This window comes from Poeciliopsis prolifica, unplaced genomic scaffold (genome assembly GCF_027474105.1).
Source record: "Poeciliopsis prolifica strain line A6 unplaced genomic scaffold, Auburn_PproV2 SCAFFOLD213, whole genome shotgun sequence".
Lineage (NCBI taxonomy): Eukaryota > Metazoa > Chordata > Actinopteri > Cyprinodontiformes > Poeciliidae > Poeciliopsis > Poeciliopsis prolifica.
The window spans coordinates 149,020-162,150 of record NW_026562588.1 but is presented as its reverse complement, the minus strand read 5'-3'; the positions used below and the strand labels follow the sequence as shown (position 1 = coordinate 162,150).

The 13,131-nt window shown below is 36.6% G+C and overlaps 1 protein-coding gene across 2 annotated transcripts; it reads right to left on the bottom strand.

Annotated features, from left to right (window-relative positions):
• Positions 1–3,194: 3,194 nt before the first annotated feature.
• On the bottom strand, positions 3,195–13,131 carry LOC129356968 (MAP3K7 C-terminal-like protein). Of its 2 annotated transcripts, none has more exons than XM_055026504.1 (5): positions 13,045–13,131; positions 11,373–11,454; positions 8,145–8,203; positions 7,042–7,157; positions 3,195–4,882 (listed from the first exon to the last, which is right to left on the bottom strand). In XM_055026504.1, exons 2-5 carry the CDS (start codon positions 11,446–11,448, stop codon positions 4,702–4,704), a joined length of 432 nt encoding a protein of 143 aa, XP_054882479.1. In that variant the 5' UTR covers positions 11,449–11,454; positions 13,045–13,131; the 3' UTR covers positions 3,195–4,701. The 2 variants fall into 2 exon arrangements, with proteins under 2 accessions (XP_054882479.1, XP_054882478.1); XM_055026503.1 differs by having other exon boundaries at positions 12,791–13,130.

Genomic DNA, 13,131 nt, shown 5'->3' with positions numbered 1-13,131 from the left:
TTTCACATGATGCAAATTACTTTACCAATTAATCATCAGTATTTATATAAAGAACCAACAAAGATGTAACAATGACTTAAATATTGAGAAGATAATGTTTCCCTGGACCTCTTCCCAGTATGTGAAATTAGATTGGAATAGTTTTGTGACATTGTCTAAGTCAGGGGAACCCTCCTTCATTAGCTAATGGGGTCAATTTATGAGGAATTGTGGTAAATAAAGACAACAATAAATACACTCTTAATTTGTATTTATAAATAACTTAATTTCTAAAAATCATCACTTAAAAAAATTGATATATTTAAACACTAACAGAAAGTCAAAGAAATGAATTCTCCAGACATACATTTTATCATATTTATGAAATTTTTTTGGAAACTTTTTGATCCCGCCTTCTTTGTAATTTTATTGAGAAAGCTGTCTTGACTTGATGTCTGTACAGGGAGAATTACATCCGTTATATTTGGTAATTGGAAAAAACATTTGGAGAATAACAATTAGTCATTCTGTGATTAAAATGATACATTAAAATTGGTATTGGTTTGCAATACCAAATGTACATGATTGACTTTTTTAAAATTAGTGTTTGAACAATTTTTTTCACATTAATTCCATGAGATAAACAATGATGTGGTAATGTTCAAAATATAACTAAATTTGTTAAGTGAAGTTGTCTTTTTGGTAAGGGTAAGTTTAGTTACTGTCTAGCTGACTGTTCATGAGTCATCAGGGGGAAAAAATCCCCGGACTGGCACTTGAGGAAATAAGACTTTTAGTTATGTTTATCATTTCATTTTCAAACAGATTTGTGGTTTCTGAGGCAAAAGAGTTTTTTTGTATAACTTTTTCTTCTATAACATGGCATCCTTAACAGGCTTCTCACCTCTTCTGGCAAAGTGATCACTGCTCCGTGTTGAGTGGGGGAAGAGATCTTTTGCAAGAAGTACTCGCTACAGGAAGCGAGCACAGAGCGGTGGGCTCTAAAACTCTGACCTTCCACCAGCACCGTCACGTCACACAACATGTCCCGGCAGCGCTGCTCATTCAAGCGGTGCAGCACCTGGGAGGAATGTACTGTGGACTCGAATGTAAACACAGACGACCGCGGGGTAAGCCCAGCCATCACAGACATCTATGTGTATACAAAACACACAAGCACACACAGGTTAACCACTCCCACACTGCTAAAATCAAATTTTACACTAGATGTTTTCACTCAAAGAAAAAGAAAATAATACAAGTGCCCACCTTAGGAAGCTGGCTTTGCTCACCCCTCTTCAGGTGCTCAAGAAAGTTCCAGCAGCCTCACAGACATGGATTCTGGTAGATGGAATGCCGACAAACCAGCCTGTTTCCTAGAACGCCTTATCACAGCTCAGCCACAAACTAAAAACTGAGCTTGACTCAGTCATATGGCCTGTGAGTGTGTGTGTGAGAGGGAGGAAGGGAGAAACACTGGGAGTGTGTGTGTGTAAGACTTGCGTGTGTCTACGTGTTGTAACCACCATGGGTGTAACAAAGCAGAGCTGACTCATGCGCTCCTCCTGATAAAGGATGAGCTAGCACTTTTTACCCCATTGGATCTGTCTGGTAAACAAACCTTTCTTTGGAAATCCACCCTGAACACAATAAAAGGAGTTTAAGATAAAGGTAGGGAATAAAGTCTGGATTTCAAGATGAGGTAACTTATATCAAACAAAATTTTTTAAGAAAATGTCCTGCAGAAAAACAACATACACAATGACTTTCTTCAAGTGATACAGTGAAGTGAAAAAGAAAACAGAACTGTTCTATTTTACTAATTGTGATATTAGAATGAATTAACCTGGGAAAATAAAAGTAAAATGCACATTTGAATTAATTAAAGAAAGAAAATAATCCAAATCAAATTGTATGTGAAGAACTTGTTACCTCCAAATATAACAGTCAGTTGTGCCACCCTTGGCAGCAACAGCAGACATTGAAAAGGGTGCCAGGCTGTTATGCTGTTTGAATTTGAAATGAATTTGAGTTTGCAATTTAACACCTTGAAATTGGACATCACTTTCTTTAAGAAGCACCTACTCATTCCAACACTCGTCCGCATTGGTCTGAGAAGTAGGTTGTATGATAAGCTCAGCAGGTGTGGACTTTCACCAGGTGTTTGCTCATTGCTGCTGCTGGTTTGATGGAGCTGTGTGGGAGACATTGGGGAAAAGGTGTGATCTGTGAATTGGGAACTTTGAGTGAATTGCTTGAAAATAGAAAGCAGCTTGTCACCCCGCAAATGGTTGCCATAGGAGATTCAAGGATTTCTCAAACACACATGAAAGAATAGAAGCAAAACTCTAGGTAGGTTTAACATTATAAGCTTGCTATCACTCTTTCACATTACTGTGGAGGAAGTTTAGGCCCACTCTTTACAGAAAGGTTTAGTTCAACTACATGGATGGGTTTTTGAGTTAAGTAAAATTTATTCATATAGCACCTATCACATAAATTAAAATCAAAAGTGCTTCACAATGACACAAACACAAGAACATGCATGAATTTGATGTGTTGCTTCTTTCCTTCATGTTGTCAAACAAGTTGTATTTTGGAACTTTGGGTGTGGTTATTGAAACTAAACAGTTTTTCAAAATTGTTGTTGAGTTGCATTTCATTCACGATTTAACAAGAGGGGCAGGTTTAAAACTGCCATTTGTTTTGATCTTGATTACCTTTGTTTTATGTCATCTAAAATGTGACAAAAGAGCAAAAGGAGAAGTAACCTGAGTGGAAATAACAACACTGCAAAAATTTTCTTAAACTAAAAGTAAATTTTTCTCTAAAGAGTTTTACTGTCTTGTTGTGTGTGTATCTTTGTCTTTTATGAGAGTAATGACTGATTACAACACGGTACAATACATGTCAACAAATTTCTTCAAACTCAATAGGTCCTCTGAACCTTAAGGTATTGAAGAAAAACTGTTGCATGAGGACATTTTACAATAGTCAACCCCTAAAGTAGCTACAGCAAAACATTTATTGCCAAATTAAGTTGCAAGTGTCACATGATTTAAAAGAAGAAGGAAGCCAGTGAGGTGAGTGTTGCGTAATTCCAGAATAAACTCATTTGTCATTAAAAAGAAAAAAAAACTTCCTTTTTCTTCGTAAGGCGGACAAAGAGGACTCAACAGTGAATGATTTTAGAAATGAAACTAAGGAAGTGATGCTGTTGTTACAATAAAATGTCTTTTTATTATCAGAGGGAAAAAAAACAACACAAACACAGACATTGTTTACTTTCCTATTTACAGGATAACACTGTTACACTTACACCACTCATCACAAAATGTAAATGATAATTTACAACTCTGTCAGCAGATACTTCTAATAGATTATTTTTTATTCTTGTCATCCCTTCATTTTCCTCACAGAGTTTCTAACACTGAAATTTGTGATAACATTTTGGATCATAGCCAAAATGGTCCATTTTGCTCCCTTAGATGAAGCATCTGACTTTTCACAAGACCTGAAATTGGTTTGCAAAATCAGGTCAGTCACAAAACATTATTCAAAACATTATTAAAGCTATTCAACCAATCAACCAAGATCTCAAACTCACCACATGATGGGCAGAATGAGTACTGAGAGAAGCACTTAAGAGGCCCATGATAACTTTGGATGAGTTTCAGAGATAAACATCTAAAATGGGATAATTTGTTGTAAAAAAAAAAAATAGTGGTACATTCCACAAATTGAGCTCTTATAGAATCGTGGAAAAAACTATTGTTTTTAGAGAGACATTGAAGTTTGCAAAGTAAACTTGTGTAAGAAGCACTTCTTGTCAGATGAGACTGTAGTAGAACCTTTTTACACACATTGTATGTACACTGCATGGTTAAAATACAAATCAACCTCAACACACCATGTCCACTGTGAAACAGGGTGCTGGCAGCATCTTCCTTTTGTATGGGTTTTCTTTAGAATTCAAAACAGTGCAAACAAAAAACAGATCATACTAGATGCTGCAAAAAACTTAAGCATACAATCTAAGCAAAAAGGGAAATGTTTAGATAAGAGCATGGTTATGTTTTAGAAGGTCTTTGTCAAAGTGCAGACCTGAATCCAGCAGGGATCCAATAGGAACTATTTCGATTGGAGATGCTGAGTATTTTACCAAAGAGACCCAGATAACTTGCAATTGTAACTGCACCAAAAAATGGTTTAACAAAAGTTGATTCAGAGCAATTGAATAAAGAAGCACATTACACAGATTAACTGTGATTGACACCTAAAGCCAAATGCATGTTATTTAGGGCTATGAAAGTGAATTAGGTTGAGTGCAAGCCGAATAGGTTGGCCTACCACTTAAATTTTAGATAAAATACATTGAATTTTGCAATTATAATGTGACTAAATGTAGAAAAGTTCACATGATATAAATACTTTTGCAATGCATTGTTCTGTCATTATGACCATTATGGTTCAGCAAATAAAATAAAAAACAAACAACAAAACAGCACACTAAAAATCTATCATTGCTGACGAATTACTAACAACTTCTCAGTGATGACAAGCATACATCTGAGGTTCAAATAAGTGACTCAGATTATCCACAGAAACAGGTCCTGTCAGTGTAATTAGACAATTCAAAGACTGCACATGAAAACAGTCTCCTGGCCACTGGTCTGGTGTCAGGTGAAAGTCTGATAGACTCAGTTTCTGGGAAGTCGGAAGTCAAGAGGAGTCTTGCCTTGTTCGATTGGTGAGGCAAAGCCTCTCCAGCTGCTGCCTGCGTTCACTGTGGAGGGTCATCAATGTGTGGTTCTCCTCCGTTAAGCGCTGAAACTCCTCCTCGAGACGGGCAATCTCTACAGCTACCTTCTCATCTTCCACCAAATCCACCAGCAACTTTCGCCTGAAGAAATGAGAAAGACAAACCTTTAAAGATTTTTTTTTTTAAAGATGTATCAAGAAAAGGGAAGTGTCCCAAAGTCCTGATGATTATTTGCTTAAGCTATCTCTACTGACGTATTTAAATGTGTAAGAACAGAGTGAATTTTCCAGTGGAAAATGGTTATTTCAGTAATTTATGAAAGGTTTCTTGTTCTTTTGTTATTGAATGGCAATAGATGAGTCATTAAATTGAGAGCTTCACTTTATTTCTCATTTGTTCTTTTACCACAAGATGGAGTGATACAAGAGCTCAGTCCATTTATTCATCCCGAGTTCAGTCATACACTCCTAAATGCAAACATTTGTGAACTTTTCCAGCCTGATTTGTTTCGTCACCACTGGTGTCAAGAATCATTTCTCTGGTTCCTGCCACATTAGATTTCATACTGACTCTTACAATGTGAGCTGTAAATGATTACAGCTCACATTGAACTAATACAATTATCTTCTTTGAATATACAAGTTTATATATCTTGTAAAAGAAAAAAAAAGGCTTGCTATTGGCTTTTAATGTTTGACACCTATTTAAGAGTGCATTACTGTTGTTTACTTTGAAATTTCCGACATAGTTTCTGTGAAATGCTTTGAAAATGTCAAGTGGATTGGCTTTTTTTTTAATGAATATGAAGTCCCTTCCACTGGCAGACTGAGAAATTCAATGACGAGTGAATCCTGGACTGAACATCAGTAGGCTGAGGCTACTAATAGGAGGATAGGGTCAGGAGCTCAACACAAGAGGATTAGTTTTTATGAAGATAGCATGGAAAGCATACAGTAAATGTTGAAGTCCTACAGTCAAAAGTGGGAGGCACTGTCAAGGGTTTTTTATCAGTCTGATGAATTATTTTAATCATAAATACCACATTTTCATTGACTCTAAACTTAAAGTTAGTAGTAATTAGCTAAATAAAGGCTTGAAGGCATGAGTCTTTGAGTACATAGTCTATATAATGTGCTTGTTTCACTTAGTCATCTCAGTTACTGAAATAAATGAACTAATTAATAATATTCTAATCTGTCTACCAGATGATCATCTTTGGCAACCACAAAATAAATTCATTGTTTAGAAATGTGGTTTCTGTGGTAACCCGGTCAATGAATTAGAGATTACACCTTTAACATATAACTGAAATTGAAGTGTTTTGTCTTCACAGTCTTTTGTTTTTGTTCATTAAAAGGCCACAAACTCCATTCTGAAGTATTTGTGAGTTTCTGAATATGGAAGTAAGTAGGAAATCACGTGTGGGCACATGTAGGAGTATGTTTATTTTTGTCACACAAAGCGGCTGAAAAGAGGAAGAAGACATTTTTCAAAACCACATTCATATGCATGGGACTTTTAAAACTTTCACATAAAGTTGTACATTACCAAATACTTTTTTGAGAAGATCTCAAAAAATGCGTTTCCCTTGACTTATTTTACGTTTGTTGAAATGTTAAATCACTAAGTAACAGAAACAATACCGAAAAGTGATAAAGTCCTTAATGTTCTTTGCTTTCATATAGACTAAGTGTAGCAAAACATTTAAGAAAAGATCCTGTCATTTTCTTGAAGTAATATCCCTGTTGTCATTCTTGCAACACTTTGTGTGTCTGAAATATGAGAAGTAAGAAAACTGACTCAGTGTTGCATAATAAATTTACTTTAATGATTGTGAGCAAAAGTCGAAAGCATGTTTAGCATTGAGATAGTTGTAGCTTCATTATTTAAACAGTATTTTGTCCTTGTATATCTGTTGCTTCTTTTAATTAGATGTAAAGTCTTTGTGTATTGGTAGATAATGGCAACAAGGAAGAAGTGTGAGAGTAGCAACATGACTCATCATGTCTTATCTTATCGAGGGTCAGTCTTCATGCATCTCTTTATTTAGGAATACTGAAGTGGGTTGTTTCAGTGCAACCCGCAAATTGGGGAACCATGAATCCTACAGCACTTGCCAGTTAAGGAGGGCTGCATTAGCTACAGACCCATTGTGCTAGCAGTGCAGGAGAAACTGCATATAGATTTCAATTCAACAATGCATATTTTTGCTCAGTTGTTTTCAGAATTGTATCACATGTAATTAGTTGTTCTTGTGCATTCAAAGATTGAAATACTTTGTACATATCATCAAGCCTTACTTGCGTTCCTCGAGGACAGAGATCTCGTGTTTTACATGATGGAACTCTCTGGCCATCCTGCAGTGCTCTTTGTACACCTGAACACTCTCTCTTAGGGACATGCAAGGTAACACAGGCTGCAATACATTGGAGAGGCAGAGGAAGAAATATGAAAGAGACAGATTTTGATTTGTATTGGCCAAAATTGCTATAAACTTGTGTCCCTGGACAGTTCCAAGTCACAAGTCAATCATAGGGGAACACAGAGATACACATGAATACAATCACACATAAACTTACGACCAAGTGTAACTTCGGAGTATTTAATTGACTTAAAATTCAAGTTTTTGGGCTGAGGGAAAAAGTGAAAAATAGAGTACCTGGACAGAACTCACACAAGCACAGTGACAGAACCTTGCAGACAGAACCTTGACTTGGATTTCAACTCAGGACTTTCTCACTGCACAGCAACAGAGCTACTAACTGCATCACAATATAACCATCTCACTTAGTCATTTTTTCTAAAGATTCCTTTAGAATATTTCTGCACCTATGTACTTTCATAAAGGTGGCTAAGGATGAATTATTAGTTATATTGGTATCATTCTATCTTTTCATGTTTGTAAAATGTTTCAGTTAAGGAGTAACATTATGTAACATACTCTCCATACATACATTTTTGATATCACAAAATACCAAAACATATCAGTCATATTTGAGTACTTTTTTACTACAGATCAAGAACACATTTGTGCACATAATCAAAACAAAAATATCATTCAGAGTTAGAGTAATGTGTAGACTCAGAGCAGTACACTACTGGAACTCAACATGAGCACTAACAGCATTTTGAGAGCAATACAACAGATTTTTTAAAAAAGTTAAAGTGCTATCTGAATAAATCTATATATAATCTCAAATGTATTAAGACATATGTTTATATATCAAACATTGGTTTGCTTTGATTTTTTCTAAATATCTTGTTTTGAATGAGTTTCACATTAAAATGTGATAATAGAATAAAAGGTAAAATACCTGTATATGGCTAAAGGAACGACAGAAGTACCACAAAACAAACTTGACATTTTCTTCTTTTTATTAGCGGACAGTACAGAACTACATACCTGTAAACGTTGTTCAAGGTCAGGGAAGGCCTGTGAAAGATCTTCCACATCTTTTATATCTGAAGAAATAGAGTTCATAATATGTTAGAAATTATTGTTAAAAAACTGGGAATCACAACGAACCAAACATCATTATGTGTCGACTTATGAAGTTTTTCTAGCCCCATGATTATAGTGACTAGAGATGCACCATCTGTGGTTCTAAAGCTCCCTCTAGTGGCTACTTTGATTAAAATTTTAAAACCTAACAACTATACAGTATGTTGGGCTGCACAGTGGTGCAGTTGGTAACATTGTTGCATTGCAGCAAGAAGCTCCTTGGTTTGATTCCCGGCCCGGGGTCTTTTCTGCATGGAGTTTGCATGTTCTCCTTGTGCATGCGTGGGTTCTCTCCGGGTACTCTGGCTTCCCTCCACAGTTCAAAGATATGACTGTCAGGTTCATTGGTTTCTCTACATTCTCCCTAGGTGTGAGTGTGTGTGCATGGTTGGTTGTACTATCTCTGTGTTTCTCTGCGATAGACTGGCGACCTGTCTGGGGTGTACCCCGCCTCTCACCCAGAACGTTAGCTGGTATAGATAGGCAACAGCACCCCTACCGACCCCACTAGGGACAAGGGTGTTAGAAGATGGATGGATAAACAATATGTAGCTTGAGAAAGATTTCTGATAGAAACCTTCAAGATTCACATGCCCTTCCTTTCCTTTGGTTTAGTTAGACTGCAGCACACTATTTGCCATTTGACAAATCATGCTCCAGTTGGAATCTTTTGCGATTATGGTAAGCTATAATTAAGTAAAATTGTAGGCTATTTTTTTTTTAGAATGCTTTGTGTTGAATTTATACTTGAGAAAAGACAAAAAAGAAACAAAAGAAAAAACTGATAGGGCTTTGGAATAACTGCCTCTCGAGTTGAATTACTGTGATCCAAACAAATGAAGAAATTAAGTATATTTACATGCCAAGCGTTTTTATAATTTTCATTAACTGATCAGGTTTAAATCAGGAATAAAACTAAATATTTCAGTTGTCTTAAAAAATGTGTTATATTTAGAATACCAAGGCAACTTCTGCTGTACATATTTGATCAAAATAAGTTATGGTTGTAATACTGAAAATCAGTATTTAGTAAAACTATTATTTGCTTTATGTGCCAAAGAACAGTTTAACTTGCTCTCAATGCTTTTCTGTGAAAATGTAATACTATAGGTTCTCTTGTACAGCACAACAACATTGTAACACAATGCTGCACTTCTAAATAAGTCATGTCCTCTGACTGAGCAGCAGTAATGAGCTGCCTGGCTGAAAGACATGCAGGTTAAGAATACAACTGAACAAGCATTGTACATGTCTGCAATGGACAGGAAGATGATCCAGACCATATGTAAAGTCAAACAGGGATTCAGCCATACAGAAACAGACAGATTGTCTGCACTGTTTCGGTAGTGATGCATACCCTCCCAAGAGTGTGGAACATGTGGAGAATCCTGAAGTGATGCAGCCTTCTAAAATCAGGAGTATTAGCGGGCAAGCCTTTAGCCTTGGGCCAATTATAAAGAGGAATAAATATGGTTCTCATGCTTAGGACTGACACAGTGTTGGGTTTGAACTATGTCAGGCATGAAGTCACAGAGGGTCTAAATGTTGATCCTCAGATGGAGCACAGCTCATCTCCTGCTGTGAAACATGAGTTCAAAGAGACAATAACATGATCTCAGAAGATCCAAAATATCCACTTCTGATTTGCAGGTAAGATTCTGCCTGGGCAGTTTTGACAGACTGCTCAATCGCCTTGAGAGAGCTGCATTCAGTGAACAAGCTTGGCAAATGACCTCTCAGACACAAATTTGAGATGGCTGTTCCTGGTATAGCTCTTCACATTGCTGCCTAAGAGAAAGAAAGACAAGGGGGAATCAAGGACGGGTGGGGTTGAACTGGAAGTGTTAACTGCTTATATATATATAGGCCAGTGTTCTAAAAGCTGAACGGTGAATCAGGCAGCAAGACACTGTTAGTATTATACGAGAAACCTGACTCTGTCATTGCAAAGCTGCAGCTGCTGTCCCAGTGCCTGACCCTACTGCAGTAAAACATCCTGACAGACAGAACCTAGGTTGAAAGGCATGCTCTTTAGCTTTAATATACATGTGTAGGTGGTAGTAAAAAGAACAATTTAGAAAATTATATGGGCCTTTGCAAGGATCATTCCTAAGGCAAATGCATTTATACTCACAGCATTTCATAACAACTGAAGATAACACATTTACCTAATAGTTCTATAACACTGCACGTTTTACGTGGAAAGTAAGTAAGTCTACATGCAACTAGAGCTACAAAGAAATAATATAATATAATATAATATAACATAGATCAAAGTGTATCTGTATGTTACAATGGCTAAATCAAAACCAAGACCTAAATCCAATTGTGAAGCTTTGACAAAATGTAAAATCTGTTGCTCACAAACACTGAATGCCATCTGATTGAGCTTGTGTCATTTTACAAAGGTGAAAGGGCAAAAAATATCTGATTTTACATGTCAGAAAGGCACACCCAAAAAGACTGGTAGCCATGATTGCGATGTCTTTTCCAAATATTGATGTGGTGAACTGAAGACAAATGTCAGACCGTTTTTGTTTGTCTTATACAATTTGAAAACCCAAATATCCTTCAAGTTCTGTCCTAGCTTTTGGTGTCATCACTCACACCAAATCCCACAAAAAAAACAAAAAAAAATCTCAGAAATGGTTGTAATATTACAAAGCGTGAAAAACCTCAAGGGGCAAAAGTGCTTTTTCCAAAAAAATTAAACAGTAGTTTGGTGTCCATATATTTGCTTTTTGCCAGTACAGTGCTCCACAAAGGTATATGTTTGTTTTTAACATCCTGTGGTCATACAGAAATAATGATAACACCTGTCTCAGATATAGCCAGGAAGAATGAACCCGCAGTTAAAGCAAGTGGGAGTTACTTAAGCTACACTCGGCATGGTCTGTTTTGGTTGGCAGAATGTAACACAAATGTTCCACACTTAGTGGAAACGAACCAAAAGTAGTTTTGATCTGGTGTTAAATGACATGCTGAACAACCAGAGCAGCTCAAAACCTCAAAATAACTTGTTTCTAATCATTCTGAGATCCTGGAGCACAGGTGCAGGCAAGGAGTTTTGTATTAAGGGATTTGGCTATGTGTGTTCACAGTATGTACTGTATGTGAATGTGTGTTTACCTGATGTGTCATCGAGGCTGAAGGCTATTCTAACTTCAGATTTATCAGGAGACACCCTTCTGGTTGAGGTGATCATTTATCCCTTCATGGTGCAACGGAGAAAAGAAGAGCTGTCAGAACAATCCAAAGCACAATATGGAAGATGCAATATTTTAGAAATGGACAGATCAGCATGTTGTGGTTGATTTTTTGCTACTGAAATTGGTCATTGTTATTTATAAGGAGAGGCTGTAATGCACATCAACATGAGTGAGACAGCAGTTGCTGTTAAAAAAATTAAAACAGAGATCAAATGAAGACAGAGCTGAAATTTTAACGTCATTAACATTTTGTGATAGAAAATAGTACATTGTTATTTGTAGATTCTGGCCTTATACCTGAGATGATAAATGCTGAAAGCCAGGAGTGCTCAAAGTCAGTTCTTGAGGGCCGGCATTCTGCATGTTTTAGTTCTCTCCCTGGTAGTACCAACAATCTTTTCAGCATGTCAATGTTCTTCTTATGCCTTCTAACGAGACATCATTTGATCCAGTTGTGTTAAACTAGGGAGAGAACTAAAACATGTAGGATGCCGGCTCTTGAGCACCGACTTTGAGCACCTCTGCTTTAAGCACTTCCACATTAAGAATTTTTTATATAACAGTTGGAGGTTGAAAACGTTTCTTAGTTCACAATTGAAAACCTCAAAAATCCTTTTTTTTCACTTAGTAACAGCATCCACACTGAAAATCCAACACCAACCTGGTAGCACCTATTGTAGTATTATTGTAGTGTTTTTTTTTGTGGTTTTGTTTATGATTTGGATATTAGAGCCTTCATATTTTTTGATTTTAAAAGTGTCTCTAACTTTTTTTTAATTTCTCTTATTAAAAACATTCATAAATGTTTTAAATTTCAAATAAACTATATTTAAACTATATGCATTCATGTTATTTCAACTGGCAAGGTAAAATAAATACTGAACTCAGCAGGTGTCGTGTTGAATTGCAATGAAAGTCAATGCCGACCATTTGATAAATCATAGGATGAAACCGCTGTGGGCTCTTATAAATACACCAACTGCACACAGCACACACAACAACCAGTTTCATTATACATTTGAAGTTGCAGAGGGATTAAATAATTACAGAGCTTTGACAGACTGGTGATGAGGGCTGCATGACCCCTTTCAGTGGAGGTGCAGGCTTTTTATATCTGGGCATTTGCCTCCTTTAACCCTGCTTAACTCACTCCACTCTCCCCCAACGTCTATAACAAAGCTGTCTCTTAAAAGTTTCACAAATACAATAAATGCCTTAATGATGTCTCTATCATCAAGTAGAATTTGTATAGTTTTACACATCAACACTGCAATGGATATGGTGTGAAATGTTATTGGCATAAGGAGGCAAAACTCAGTTCCGAAAAGGCATCGTTACCTGAAGCAGATCCACACTAAACCAAAAAGTGCTATAGGCTACTGAAAAGTTAAAATCCAAGCAGTTGAGTAAATCCTCAATTAGGAAGGATTGGGGTCTTCCCTCCTGCTCCTTATGTCAGCCACTCCTGAGCAAATCCAGATCAGCAAAAATAGAAAAACTAATGTCTTATTACTTCAGTCTGTACTTTTACTAAAATCCTTTAATTATTTTGTGATTAGTAAGATTTAAGAAAAGATGTCCACTTTGCTTGCCTCAGCTGTTAATGTCATCCACAGCTTAAGTTTGCCTCGGCACGCATGTGTCATCCGCAGACTGCAGCCATGCAGAGTGGAGTAAAT